This window comes from Phyllopteryx taeniolatus, chromosome 14, assembly GCF_024500385.1.
Source record: "Phyllopteryx taeniolatus isolate TA_2022b chromosome 14, UOR_Ptae_1.2, whole genome shotgun sequence".
NCBI classification, from domain to species: Eukaryota; Metazoa; Chordata; class Actinopteri; order Syngnathiformes; family Syngnathidae; genus Phyllopteryx; species Phyllopteryx taeniolatus.
In genome coordinates this window covers 5,144,147-5,160,074 of record NC_084515.1, presented here as the reverse complement: position 1 = coordinate 5,160,074, position 15,928 = coordinate 5,144,147, and the positions used below count along the sequence as shown (strand labels likewise).

Below are 15,928 nucleotides of genomic sequence, written 5' to 3'. Positions count from 1 at the left end.
AGGTTCCAGACCCTACCCCATGATAGGTGAAAATCCACAATTTAAGAAAAAATAGAGACCATATAAAAACATTTTTTAATAATAGTTTTACCCCTCCCAATTCATTAAAACACACTCAAACCAATTGGAACACTTTTTAAAGGACACATTATGCCTGTTCTCACTCTCTCAGTCTTGAAAAATGGGAGACAATTGTACAGCATCATTGTAAGGAAGCACTCGATAACACGGTTCTCCAAATATGAGGCACAGCGTCCTTGCTTCAAGCTATTTGGCACAATTGAAGTTTACTGTAAAGCTGACACCAAATATTATCCAACACTGTATGTTTAAACATTAGTTCAACCACACTTAGCTTCATGCTAACATATAAGGTGAAACGCCATAGACAGGCTAATGATAATTATTAACCTTTAAACAACTGCTACTTTAACACACAGGAAGCAGCAACACATACAAACAGAACATAAAACAAAACTCAAGGTTCTGTATATGTTCTCTCTGGTCTGTGGGAACAACAGCTATTCTTCATCTTCTTGCGCCTTCTGTTTCTTCTGCTTACTTCTTGTTTCTTCCTCTTTCTTGTTTTTACTTCTTCTATTGCAACTCAGTACTGCCCGGCATGTTGCGGCACAACATGTTACTACACTTAAAGGTCGCAACTCTAAATTTGCATTTACCTGTAAACTATAAAAAGCCATTCAAAGCAATCCCTTAAAAATCGGCGATATAGCGAGTGGTGCGAAAGATGCACTGCAATATAACAAGGGTTCACTGTACTGTTGTTTTAAGAAAAGTCTTTAGTGTGGTTAATGGCTCCCAGAAACTGCTAATCACATCAAATCATTTGTTCTGAATGACATTGCAATCCAAACAAGCGGCGATGCGTCAATACACTTTAAGTTGCTCTCGCATTTGGCTGTTTACACCTTCTCCACTCTTGTCCAGGGGGCTGAGATTGCGCAAGGCCAGGGGGTGGCGCGGGGAGGCCGAGGCTGGACTCAGCCACAGAACGAGGTCTCGTAGGGGGGGAGGAGGTGCCTCCGGCCGGCCCCACGCAGATGGAATCTTCACGTTCGCTCCACCATCAGAGCAGACGGTCATCTCGGAGCTCCTGCATGCTGTGACGACAAGGCGTTAAAAACATGACACGCTGCGGCGGATGCACAAGTCAATCGATGACACGGCGGGGGGCACGGACCGCTCCCGACCCCCCGTGCGCGCGCCTCTGCACGTCGTCCGGTAAGGCAGAGCGTTACATTTGTGTCAGCATGTTGCCATGGTGATTCTATGACAGCCTTCCTGATTATCAGGAGCTGTTTTTCTGTTTTTCTGGCCTCTGCTGAGAGCTGTCATTTGTCACAGTGTGTTTGCTGTGACAACACTGGCTCATGTTGGATGGCTTTTTCATACTGTGTTGCTTTCACCTGCCAGCTGGTTCACTCGCCGCAGGGTGGGTCAAAGTAACCTGGAGGCAACATTTCTGGGGCTGAATTTAGGGTTTATTTGAAGGTTTGTGTGAAAGGGATGCAGAGGGGGAGGATGCTGAAAGGGTTTGTGAAGTTTTTAACGTTGAGACGGCTTAGGAGGAGCTGTGGCTGTCAGGACGTCTTCCAGCGGGACCCTCAACTACGGGCTGAAAGTCTTTATATTGCCCAATGAGGATCACTTCTATTACCATTCTTGAGGGAAAATATTTTCAAATGAGGAGTGCCGACTTTAGTTAAATTATCCAAATGTTTAGATTTTTGGGGGGAGGCTTCATCCACAATATAGACAATTACCCCTCTTTTATTTAAAATAAAAATTTAAAAAATCCAGAAATATCTCAAAATTGTGCCACGGTCCCTTGTTATCTATGCTGAGAAAAAAAGTGTTAGCTTTTATTAAAAAAAAAAATTCAAATTAATTTTTGGGGAAAAAAAATTGTAAAATATATTTTTCGATTAAATAACATTTCAAAATCGCTCTCTTCCTACAAAAGAAAATCTAAACTTGAAAATTCTGCTACTTTTTTATACCTCTTACTCTTTATGCATGTTAAAAAAAATCAAGTGTTGCCCTGCTATATCTAAAAAATATATTTTTACATTACATTCAGTATTCCCCTTTTTTAGCGATAATAATTATGATTTTTTTTTGTTGTGCCTAGTATTTTACCCATCCTGAAAATAGCACAAAATGGGTTTGCTTTTCATTGTGTTTAAAAAATTTTTTTTAAGTTTTAATTTAAAAAAAAAGGTCTCAGAATGATTCTGTTTCCCTTTTTCATCCCAAATAAAAAGAAAACAATTAAAACGTGCTCAAAATGTGTTGTTTTCCTAGCTACCCCAAAATGAAGTTGAAAATATCCCCACGTTTCCTCAAAATTGTATGACTTTTTTTCCCTTTTTAAGTCCAAACAAACTTCAAAATATCTTCACATTATTATTATTTTTTTTATCTAGTGAGAAAAAAAGATAAAAATAAAGAATTGTATATGTGACTGTACAAAGACATGAAGGTGCACTCGCAGGACATGGTCTCATAGATAAATAATAAGATAAAAATATACATACAAAAACTGCTGAGGTTCAAAACTCAGGGACCTTCTAGTGACTTTTTATTGTTGATAAAAGAAATAACAATTGGGATTCATGCTTTTCATTGGACAGCAACAATAGGAAAATGTTGCAGCGTCTTTCTCTCTCACGCACACGCGCGCGCGCACACGTACACAGACACACACACACACACACGTGCGCACACACACACAGACACAGACACACGCACATGCAAACAGAGCAGACACACTCTGTCCAGTACCAGTGAGGGGATCGGGCGCACTTGAAGTGTCTTAATCTTGATGTGTTTTGGCAGAGCAGAATTCACTGAAGTGTGGCTTCATTCTCACATGAAACTGTTTTGATCGCGTCGGCTTCCTGAGCTGCTGGCTGTGAGCCCAACGTGACCCTTTCTTTCTATTTCAAACCTTAGGGAATGGGACTCACTCGCTCTCTCTCTCTCTCTCTCTCTCTCGCTCTCTTTCTCTCTCTCTCTCTCTCCCACACCTCTGTGTCCTTGTGTGGAATGTCATTGTTTGTGTTTTCTTTGTCATTTGTCAGGATTTGGCCTCTTCAGAATGAAGAAAAAAGGCACCTGGCTGACTCAGTTTAGTCCATGACTGACTCAGTGACCCACTGACTCACGCTCATGTGCATGCAATGTGTCATGGCTGAGGAACACAGGCGAGGCAAAGTGGGAAGGGACTGGGGGCCGGGGGTCGAGGGTCGACGTTTACGCTTGCATTCCACTTGACGTCCTCTCCTCTTTGCCGCGACTTGAGATATGGAACCCCTTTGCAGCAGGCATACTCCTGTAAAAGGCCGGCACGTTGTGTGGAAACATGTTGTGAAACAACCTTGTAAAGCAAAGGGGTCAAACATGTTTTTTCTCAAGAAGCCCCTTATAAGCCTAATGCCAATTAAGCATAACTCCAAAGAGTGAAAGGATATATTACACATACATTTACACATAATAGGAAACACAGTAGCCGACCGAGCTAACTAAACTTAGACAAATTGGAGGGAATTATGAACAATTCGAAACAGCAGTTAGTGTTAGCACAAAACCTTCAGGCTTCTGCTAGAAAGCAAACCATGCCAGGAAAAGCCTACTAGAACATCTGAACTTTATGTGTGCTGTTAAGCAGAGGCACTTAAATAGTGGCAGGTGTGTGCTGACTCCCATTTGATAAGTTTGAATGTGATTACTTTGTTTTGAACATAGCTACATCCCCAATTTGTAACTAAATAACTGACTAAGTAAGTGGAACTAGGTAACTATGTAACTGTTTCTAAGTAACTACTGTCAGTACTGCCCGCTAGAACATCTGAACTTTATTTAGGGTTAATCAGAGGCACCTTAAATGGTGGAAGGCGTGTGCTGGCTATTATTTAACATGACTTGGAATGTGATTGGTTAAGTAAGTAACTGTATCTAGGTAACTTTAATTGTAACTAAGTAACTGTAACCAAGTAACTATATCTTGATCTTAACCATTGGGCAGCCGTGGCCCAATGGTTAAGATCATCGCCTGCCACCGTGGGGGACCTAGGTTCAAAACCCCGACTGGACCATCCGCCAACATCCCCCGGACTCACGGCTGTGGTGTCCTTGAGCAAGACACTGATACCCCGAAATGCTCCCCGGGCGCTTCAGCTGCCCCCTGCTCCAGTGTGTTCCACTAACATGTGTATGTGTTCACTGTGATGGGTTAAATGCAGAGAACAAATTTCGTGTGCATGCATACATGTTCATGACAATAAAAAAAAAGATGATGATAATGAATTTACTAAAGAAAATCTTTCAAATAAAAAGCCTACTAGAACATCTGAACTTCATTTTGTGTTAATCAGAGGCACTTTAAATGGTGGCAGGTGTGTGCTGACTTCTGTTTGACATGAGTTTGAATGTAATTGGTTCATTCTGAACACAGCCACATTCCCGATATAAAAGGGTGTGGACACTTGTGCAACCACATTATAACAGTTGGTTATTTTTACCTGGATTGCACAGGTTGTAGGTCACATTAATGGTGGATTATCTTTGTCTCATTCTTTTATATCGCCCCAAAAAATGTCATTTGCTATGTAGACGAGACGTTACAGCTAGTTGACCCCCGTGGGTCTGCGGAGCCCTGTTTGAGAAGCCGAGCTGACACAAGAGCTGCGGCTCGCGCAGACCTCTCACAAAGGGCCGTCCCGCTGCCGGAGCTTTCACTTCCTGCAGTCAAAGATCACGGGGGTCGGCGGCCCCGCTCGGGGTCACGTACAGCCAGCCAGCCTGCTTCTCCGTAATGTGTGGTCTGGTTTCTATTAACTGGCGGGAGGCTTGATGAGACGTAGCGGCGGTTTGTTGCTATGAAGTGTCGTTTTGATCGTCGGGCTCACAGCGAGCCAGTTCCAGACTTGCAATTAAAATGACAAAATGAGTTACCATTATGACTACTCATCTACATACTGTATATAAAGATCCTCATTAATGTTTAATATGTCTTCCTCACCCAATTATTCGCAATATAACTGTACCACTTTCATCATCTGGAGCAGTTCAGAATCAATATTTATATGACACAAATATTGAAAATGTAAATGAAATAAATCATACTCACCAGAGTTACTGATTACTAAATGTAATAATACTGTATGTGCAGATTGCTACAGCTGTATTTTGCCAGTCGAACATTTTTGCTCTGTCCAACCAATCATAGGACGGAGAAGTGCTTACAATATTGTGGGACAGCAAATTTGAAATGTGATTGGTTAAAGAAACAGTCCCATTGCTAATAGACATTGAATGTTTCAATAATACCACAATAGAGTTGTACAGTACTTCTTTTGATTCAGCAGACTTTTTTCTATTCCCACACTGACTTAAACAAAACTTCATGTTCATAAACCTTCCTCTCAGGTTGCATAATCATCTACACCTGGGGAATGATTTGGAAACAGACTGAAAGGAAAGTCAAAATCAATTATTTGAGCATCTCAATAAATATTACATACGCTTATGACCAAGAGGTGATATATTGCTGCAGACAGGTGCCTGACAGAGTGCGCTGCTGGGGGATTTTTTTTCGGGTACCCCCCATATATAAATGTGCAGGAGTTCCCATCAGAGTTTTGCATGAAACATGTATACCGGCAGTGCACATTTGAGCTACAGATTGCCACATCTCCTGCAAACTCGCCAACATTTCCTGTCAGCCAGTTACTCAAACAGCTCTTAACACATCCATCCTTACATTTTCTGTACTGCTTGCCCGCATTAGGGTGGCTGACTGGGTGAGAGGTGGTAGTTTTGTGATCTAACCGAGTACAAATACCTTTTTTTAATATATATACTTAAGTAGAATTATTATGTATCTATATGTGATAATTATACTTTGTTATTTATACTTCGGGCAACTTTCACTTTGACTCCAATGCTTAATACTTAATCAATAAAATACTTTTACTCTGATACATTTCTTCTAACGATCTTTGTAACTCAGAAAAAATAAAATCCGAAGCAATTGTTTGTTGTTGCAGTAATGAAAATGAGACGGAGACAAATTCCTTGTGTGTTTTGGACACACTTGGCAAATAAAGATGATTCTGATTCTGATTCTGATTCTGAGGTAATCAGGAAGTCTTTTTATGGGCGCACCGACCCGTTAGTGTTTCTCTCTCTCTGTTGCTTCTTTCAGCTTGATGGCCATGGTAACTTTGCTCATTAGCCAACACAGAGATCTTTAACCACTTTAAATCACTGAAGTAAACGAAATAAATAAAATAAGATAAAAAAAAATAAAAAAAATGAAGACAATCTAAATTTGAACTGCTCACCTTTTTTGAATACTCGAGTACATTTAACGTCGCCCTTATGATTGTAATGATTGATGTCATTATGATTTATGCCGTCATGATTCGAAACTGAAAATAATTCCTGTATCGGTTTGGAAAACTGATGTATTTTTTTTTATGCAGTGTGTCGCCAAAAATGTACTTCCTTTTTTGAATGGCCATTATGCACATATTTTGTATTGACTTAGGTGTTTAGTGACAAAGATACAAGAATAACAATATGAAAATTTGAAGACAATTAATGTTTTCCTCCTAGTGTAGTCTACTCATTCCTGTGCAAAGGGCTCTCCTCAACATGTGATTGGCGCTAAATTTAGCCATTTCTGTCCCATGACTTAATTGTCGTATGGATTTCTTTGAGGTTTGGAGAAGCAATCCCAACAATTGCTCTTCTCTCGTGAGGCTGGTGGATGTCCGATGTCTTCCAGAACGTTGCTTATGGACGTCTTGAACGGTTTCATCCTCTTGAAACTTGTTTTTGATGCAAGCGGTGCTGCATTGTGTCAGTTAATCCCTACGAAACCTGTCTTATAAATTGCATTTGCACTTTCGAGACCTATTTGTACTTCCAGTAGCAATTTAAAACACATTTTCTTTATTCAAAGCTCGGTCGTACATTTGCTGTTATTTAGGGTTCACTGTATTTGCACATGAAACAAAAACAAAAACCGCATGAGTAAAAAATGGGCAGTCAACGAGTGAGTTAAATGTATTTGGGACACCCTGTATATCGGTATCTTCAAACAGGTCTAACCAAGTCATGGCCTCATGCGAACCCATTGTCAATTGCTGTTAAATAAAGTATGTCCATCATCACGTTTCTTTCTTACACAGGCTTTCACGGACTGTGTACGCAGCTATATTTAGTACTATGGTAGCCCTTGTTGAGCCAATTAGACCGGATGTTTACCAAAAGAGATTTGCACAAATGATGACAATGTATGGCTTGTTCAAAAATTGAGAGAGTTGACTCAGAAAACGGAGTTTTTAAAAAAAAATGAACGGATGGACACAGAACTTTTTCTATTCTTCTGGAAGCTATCGCAAATCTGTTGAATATCGTATGTTGCGAGACCTTGACTTTATTAAAATGTTAGAAAGTTAAGCGGCACTTCCAAACGAAACACGGATCTTCATGCATTGTTGTAGTTTCATTCGTGGTACAGAAAGAGACGTTGTTTTTCATGCAAAACAAAACCACAAATCAGCATTGCAAAACCACAAATCAGCATTGTGAACAGGAAAAGAAAATGTGCCATTTTGAATTTGTTTGACAGGTCGGCGACGCAAATGGAAACATTTCTAGGTCCAGACCTTTGCCCTGAGAAAAACTTAGCAACCAGACCCTTCCAAATCTTAATTGATGATCCCTGCCGTATATAAACGTAGTCCTCCAACAGTGACAAACTTCAGAACCACACTTCCCTAATAACCCTGATGAAATCAAATATACATCCATTAAAGTGATGTAGGGTCTTTGGAGCTATAATGAAATAGCTGCATGCTCGGGACCTGATGTGCAGCGTTACTCAGTGCGCTGAGAGAGATTGATTATGCAACGCGGAGTGCCACAGGGCAACTTCAATCTGGAAATGCTTAAAGTTTACAGCAAGTCGTACTGATGACTTCAGGGCAAATTGAAGGAGGCATGATCTGACAAAAAGGAATTTCAATTTGTTCGATGGACAAATGCTTCCCATGCTGTTTTGTTTGAGTCCTCTTTTTTTGTCGCACTGGACGATCTTGAGTAAGAGTGCCAAGGGAAATTATTCCCCCTTCCTCCTAAGCTCTGATCTGAAGTTGTTTAGTTGTTGTTGAGCACTTTGACTTCTTCAAGTTCAAACAGTTTCCAATAATTTAGAGCAAGGGAGCAGTTAATCCTTTCGGAACATGAAATGAACTCGTCTTTATCGTAAGATCGCCTTCCTTAGAACAACTTTTCCTGAAAATACTGAAGAATGTTAACTAGAGTGTGTTTTAATACATACAATAAACTGTATTCTGGTGAAATTAGCAGGTCCCGTTCATTAATCATAGCGTCTGCGGGCCGCTTTGAACCATCAGGCCAGGTCATTAGAGCCAGCCTGTCTGGGGCGCGAGCGGGCGACGCGGAAACACTTTGGAGAGTTCTGGTTCACCCAGACACAAGACACACTCATAATGATCACAGCGTGTGTGTGTGAGCGTGTGTTTCTTTTCTCAGCGTGGGCTTAATTTAGAGAAATAACGAGAGCACATAAAGGTCAAGAGGGGAGTTAGTGTATGTGTGTCGTGACTAGATCACTTTGACATTGCAGTGTTCCCCCGCAGGTTTGCCCCAACTTACGAGTTTTGTGAGTTGACAATGGGTCTCCATTGGCTGGCATTCGCATTGGTCAGTTTTGGGCCTTTCAAGTGGATTTATGGCGATTTGGGGGGAAATGGTTTGCTGTCTGGCTGTAGGCTGTTCCGCTCATCCTGGACAGGGCGTGCGCATGCATTATTTGTATTATTTTTTCCCCCGTTCTTTTGTTGATAAACTCGTGGAGGGAGTCAAGAAATAGGTTCATTTTTGTATTCAAGCAAATAGCTGTCATACAAGTGGTACAGTCCACTGGCGATCATTCAGCAAGCGTCTCGCCGGGTTCTGACTTCCTTTATCTATGTCGCTCTGTTCCCACAAAGTGTGAGAAGTTTCAATCTGTTATCTCGAGTGCATAACTTCAATTCAAGACATGCGTGGGTACCTTGCTTGACACATTTGCAACCCCTGATTGTACATATTGTAATGATAGTCGCTCAAGCATGATAAAATATTGCTCAAATTATGTTTAAAGCAGTAACAAAGTAATATAAAATATTAACTAAACAAAGTCTAGCATCATTACTTTAAACTGATAAATAATGAATTTACTTTGTGAGGAAAATGATATATTTTTTTTCAAAAGGGTGTTGCGATTGTCAACACATTCTCCTGCCCCCTTTTGATGGCCTTGGTCAAAAACATTGAGGTTGTCTTAATAGTCGTAGCCTACTTCTGTTACAGTTCACTAACTGGCCATGTTGATAATCTCAAATATATTATATATACGTACACACACACACACACATGCACACAGTATATTGTGAGTTTCTGTGGGAAATATCCTTAACATATGCTACAGTTTGCGTTACATTGCATTGTTCAGTGACGTTACGGTCTAGCTGGGTGACCATATGGAGCAATGCATGTCAGTGGCCAGACTTTGTCTTCTTACTGTACCTGTACTGTACCTTCGCATATGGGCAAGGATATACAAGAGAATGCTATTTTTCATGATTAAAAAAGGAACAATATAGTTTGGTGTTTTTTTTCCGAGGGCATTGCAATTCATTTAAATGGGGAAAACTGATTTGCTATGCATGTAAATTGAGTTATGAGCTTGGCTACGGAACAAATGAAACTTGTAAGTCAAGGTGCCACTGTATTTACTTACTGAAATGCTCTCACATGTGGGAAAGGAGAGCCTCAGTCTGTGATGGACTTTTTAGCTGTATATTGAACGCCGGGTGAACAATAAAACACAATGAGCACACTCACACAGGAGCTGCTGTTTGCCACAGCTTACACCTAGACACTCACACGTAGACTCAACGATGTCACCCAACGAGGCTCCGCCTCTTAAAGGCACATGCATGTTCACAGACACTACAAACATACATTTTCTATTTATTTTTTTTTTAGTTCAAATACATTTACAATGTGTTTAAAAGGTGTTTTGTTAGGTTAAAATGTGTTGAAACGTATCCCCTGCGATAAACGGGGGATCACTGTTTCTCTTTTCCAAGAGTAAGGGGTAAGGATGTAAACGAGAAAGACTAAGTGATGCAGACTGAGCGGCGAGGGTGTTTTCTGTCTTTTGTCTCCCTTTTGGCCTCTCTTTCTCTCTTGAGGCCTTTAAAGCGGCGTCCCCCCCAACCCCTGCACGAGCACCGGAAAGAGGAAATCTTTCTCTGATCATCTCTCCCACACGTCCAAAATGTGTTCCCATTTAAGGTGAGGATCAGCCGAGCGCTCTCTGTGTGGCTTCCTTTTAAAACCAACTCAATCAGGCAGGAATTTGGGTTATTCGGGTCAGGGACGCGGTGAAGCTGCCTCCGTGAGAGACGGGGAAGAGAACGGGGAGGACACTCGCTTGCCACATCGGGAGGACGTCTTTAACTCTGCAATCCAGCGAAACTCATCCCATCAACTTTAAGTGATCCGTTGTGTAACCTATCCAAGTCTGTTATCGTTACCGTTATGTGTTGGGGTAATTAGCAGAGGTGTAATTAAAAAAAGACTCCGGTGACAGCAGACGTACTCATCCATCTCCTTTACTTAAATAAAAGTAAAAAAGAACAGATTGTAAAATGTACTTATGTAGAAAAGTAAAAGTACAGTTTGTTGTCAGTTACAGTGTACCTGTTTTGATAACTTAGCCCACTGGGGGGTAAAAAGCTTATCTGCACTAGGGGTTGAATGACTAACGATTTTTTGCAGTCGACTACAATGTGATGAAAGTTGAGTCAAAGTCGATTAATTGATGACATCATTGATATTTCTCAGTACAGTGGAGCAGTCGCCAACCCTTGATTGCGCCACAGACCGGTTTGACATAAAGACATATTTCATAAACACAAACCAAAACCAAAGATTGAAAATAAATGTCACCAATGCGCTGAATGTAGTTGTTGAAATCGACGTTCCTATCAAAGGCAATGCATGGAGATTGAAAATAAGTCATATCTAGCTCATTTCTCAAACGATTTTCAATGAGGTTTACTTTTTTGGCCAATGCCAAAGCATGTGCTATCAATACAGAACATTTTTTAAAAAAGAGACTAATCTTACCTTTAAAACGTTACTCCTAGTTCCTCGTTCTGATCATTGTACAATATGCAAAGTGCAAGCATCCTTGTTATTTTTCATTGTCGTTCTGTGCACAAAAATGGAATGTGCTGACACTTTGCCCCCACTAGCTGTGCGTCAGCTTTGGCACGCAGCTCGAAGAAGCGTGTCGTATCTACCTATTGTTCATATCTTAATGTGGGACATTTTCTGAAAGCTTGAATGTACTGCGCCACTCCATATGTTTCTTTAAAATTGACAGAGTGTTTGTTTGTCGACAGCAAAGTGTACAACAAAGCTCAATATTTTCATCTTTAGCTGGGAAAAAATCAAAATAGTGACTGAATTCCCACCTTTAAAATCCTTCTTCCATTGTTGACTGACTGCTTGTACACGTGAGCTGTCCACATGCTGAAAACGCGACGTCACTCCCCCAGCCGGGAAGGCGATTGACCTCTCCCAGAATGCCTCATGGCTCCGTTTGTCGATATTTCGCCTTTGTTTCATATTGTACAATTGTTTGTTGTGTACCTTTTAGTTAGTTAGTTAGTTTGCTTAATATGTTCAGTGTGGGAACTTGTTACACCTCTGTACCGTACCATAACAATCTGAACACGAATACTGTACGTTATTTTTTTTTACTAGCAGTCTGCAACCCACCCAAAATGGGTTCGCGACCCACCAGTTGAGAATTACTGCTCTACTGAATGCTAGTGGAGATTGTCTGCAACTGTAAAGTTCAATCAGCAAAGCTGAAGTATGTCTTATATACACTGAAGTAACAAACGATAATATAAAATAGTAACTTTAATGTGATTACTGATTTGTAAATATTTACAAGTTACATTGCTCGTTACTTCAAAAAGCTGTGATTGCAGAGCAACGCGCTACCACCATCACCAGAACTGACTAATATCCTAAACTAGCTAATGATAACAACTGCAAAAATATACCTTAACTGTACATGTTTTTTTCAGATTATATTAAGAAAGTTTTAACGCCAGAAGCCGGTGGTTTTTAGGCTGGCACAAGGCACAACACATTTGCCACAAATAATTCTCGGGGCCAACCATATCAAACAATTCTCTTAACTAAAGCCATGAATTGGGAATATCTTGCTCCTCCGAATCTGTTGCGTCATCATTGTCGTTAATGCTATTTGCATTAAATGCCTGTAAATCACCAACATCTCAAGCAATCAAGATTTCACCAGCAGTTGACTTCACCTCTCCATATTTGTCTTTTTTTATTTATTATTTTTTTATTTATTTTATTTTTATTTTTTTTACACAATGTGTCATCATCAGCATAGGTTGAAAACAATGCCAAGCCTACAGATAGATTTGCTCAAATGTAGGGAGTAAAAGCACAGATACTTGGAAAATCTACTTAAGTACAGTAAAAAAGTTCCAGTATTTGTACTCTCTTACTTCCCGCCTCCGGTAATTAGTGCTAACCGCATACGAGCATAACTTTCCAGTGACCCTGCAAGCTTAATCTTGTAGAAGCGGTTGCCGTGTAGGAAGTTACAGCTGATGTGGAAAATCCTACAGCGGAGTCATTAGAATTCCTGAGTGTGCGAGGAGCACTTTTCTTTCCTCACTTGGCACTTTCGCTACCATGTTAACCTTCATTCTTTGCACTAAAAGTAACTAATAGTTATAATAATAATAGTGTTCACTTGTTGCCAGCAAGTGCAATAAGGCAGCAATAGCAGCCTTTATCAATTACTAACGTGCCTGTAGCAGAAACAAAGCATTGTTTGTACTTTCATACATCATGCAGGAGAATTCTAAACTGGGCTAAAAGGCAGTACTATCAGAGAATAGTTCATTAATGCCAGGATGGCAAATCGCTAGAAAATTAATTGAATTGGTCCAAATATGTTTATTTATTTACAAAATGATCTTTGTATCTTTGTTCATCTATCTATGCCAGTGACGTATAGTGACAGGCAGAACTATTAAATGTTCTTCCACTAAACGGCAGAAGGTCCAATTAACCTGTGTATCTACCTGTTGTCATTCATTCAACAAAATAATAGCTTTATGTTCAACTAAACAGGCCCAGATTTTACACTGAGTCAAACTGAGACGGGATCATCATTATGTGGGTAAATAGTACAGTAAATACCTTTTGTGAAATTATTGTTTGATGGTTCTTTTCTAATGTTAAATATTTTCTTTGGCTGATTAAAGTTGAGAAACAATGGGATAATCATGGCAAAAATACCACTATGCTTCAAAACTGTAAATAAAAAGTCATATGGTTGGTGACATCTGTCATTCATCATTGCGCAGGATCAGGCAATATTTATGGCACTGCTTATGAGCATCTTTGAAAAGCTACATTAGTAGACATCAGTAAGGACATAATTATTATTTAAATCATACATTGAATTGTATTTATACTATATAATGATCGTTTAAGAATTTAAATATTAGAAACACTGACACTGAGCGCATTAATACTCAAATGTTTGTTTCAAGCAGACTAAAAAAAAATAGAATATTCATTCCCTGCTAAGAACTACTATAATAGCAATAAATGTCCAGGTTCTGAGATATGCCTGGCAGCAGTGGATAGTACATATCAGGAATGATGACAGGGTGCAATGTAGCTTTATATAAAAAAAAAAAAAAAAGAACGCTGAAACATATGCATGAAGGACAGATCATAGCCATCAAGCCTGACTAGTAGGCCGGTACAACAAGTGGATTGCTGGAAACAATCCCATAGCAAAATCCATCCATCCATTTTCTGAGCCGCTTCTCCTCACTAGAGTTGCGGGCGTGCTGGAGCCTATCCCAGCTGTCATCGGGCAGGAGGCGGGGTACACCCTGAACTGGTTGCCAGCCAATCGCAGGGCACATAGAAACAAACAACCATTCACACTCACAGTCATGCCTACGGGCAATTTAGAGTCTCCAATTAATGCATGTTTTTTGGGATGTGGGAGGAAACCGGAGTGCCCGGAGAAAACCCACGCAGGCACGGGGAGAACATGCAAACTCCACACAGGTGGGGCCGGGGATTGAACCCGGGTCCTCAGAACTGTGAGGCTGACGCTCTAACCAGTCGGCCACCGTGCCGCCCCATAGCAAAATGATGATTCGTTTTTTTATTGCCGTAACTTCCGCTGTAACTTCATTCACTTTTGTTATGGCCTGAAAATAATATGTTTCAAAAGTGTTGGAAGAGTGAGGCAAATTCCTTAAAGCTATAATCCACAACTACATTTTGTTAAAAAAAAAATAATTTTTTTTTAAAGTAATTTGCCCTCAAGCCACTACAAGAGTAGATGACAGATTGCTGATTAAACCTGTCAGTTTCTGACACATGTTGCTATATTTTTCAATACAGTGTATATCTCTCATAGTTATGAGGACCGGGGGTTCAAATCCCGGCCCCGCCTGTGTGGAGTTTGCATGTTCTCCCTGTGCCTGCGTGGGTTTTCTCTGGACACTGCGGTTTCCTCCCACATCCCCAAAACATGCGTGGTAGGTTGATTGAAAACTCTGAATTGCCCGTAGGTGTGAATGTGAGTGCGAATGGTTGTTTGTTTCTAGGTGCACTGCGATTGGCTGGCGACCAGTTCAGGGTGTACCGCGCCTCTCGTCCGAAGATGGCTGGGACGGCGACCCTAGTGAGGATAAGCGGTACAGAAAATGGATGGATGTTTATATGTTTCTTTAATTTAGTAAAAGGAAAGGTAGGGCGGGGTTGGAAGGAGAAGGAGGAGGCCGAACAAGCATTTAATTGAAGCTTTGTTGTAATGCTGAATTCCAGCGTTACGAGGCACCAGAAATGGAGGATTATAGCTTTAATCTTACTGAAAACATTTAGATTTGATTTGATTAGATCTCAAGATGAATATGAGACGACAGATCAATATTTCATCCGGATCTGGTATAACTTATTATGTAAAAGCAACTTTTGATTGAACCCACCAATTTTTCCATGTGAGCAAAACTATTTGCCCATGTGACTGACAGAAACCTTTTAAGAGCTTTAATAAATGACCCTAAAACATCACATCAGCAACAACTTCCAGAGGATGGAAGTGAAGGTCATGAGCATGAACAGAAAAGTACACAGGCTACACAGGCCGTGATTTACCAAAAACTACAGAGGCGAGCCTCAGAAATGATCATTTTATGGACTGATGAGACAAAGATTAACCTTTACCAAAGTGATGAAAAGGCCGAATATTTGAGAAAGACAAGATGTGCACATGATCCCTAAAATACTAGCTCATCTGTGAAAATGAGTGGAGGTAATTGCTTCTTGTGGGATGGGCTCATTAATCTTCATTGATGTGACACATTATGGCAGCGGCAGCAAAATCAACTCAGGAGTCTGCAGGAACATTTTTTTAGGACAATTTAAAGGAAAGTACAAACAAATTGATTGGGAGATCTTTCATCTTGCATCAAAATAATGGGGGGAAAAAACACTGCCAAAACAACAGAGGAGTTCAACAGGGGCAAGAAGTGGAAGGTTTTAGTCAAGCTCCAGACTTAAAACCTATAGAGCATGCATTAGAGAGTAAAAACCAAAACAAACAATAACCAAAAGAGGCTTCAGTGAAAGCCAGGAAAAGCATGACAAAAGAATAACGCAAACGTTTGGTGCTGTGGGTCTCATGCTTAATGCTTAATTTAATACTTGCAAAGAAATGTCAACTAAATGT

The 15,928-nt window shown here is 40.3% G+C and overlaps 1 protein-coding gene across 1 annotated transcript in view; it reads left to right on the top strand.

Moving 5' to 3' along the window:
• Positions 1-15,928, top strand: part of LOC133489345 (glial cell line-derived neurotrophic factor) — a 33,362-nt gene that overhangs the window by 1,127 nt on the left and 16,307 nt on the right. Inside the window, exon 2 of the mRNA XM_061798352.1 lies at positions 949-1,242. Coding sequence (XP_061654336.1) covers positions 1,146-1,242 — 97 coding nt within the window. The 5' untranslated portion in view covers positions 949-1,145. The remainder of the gene's footprint in view (positions 1-948; positions 1,243-15,928) is intronic.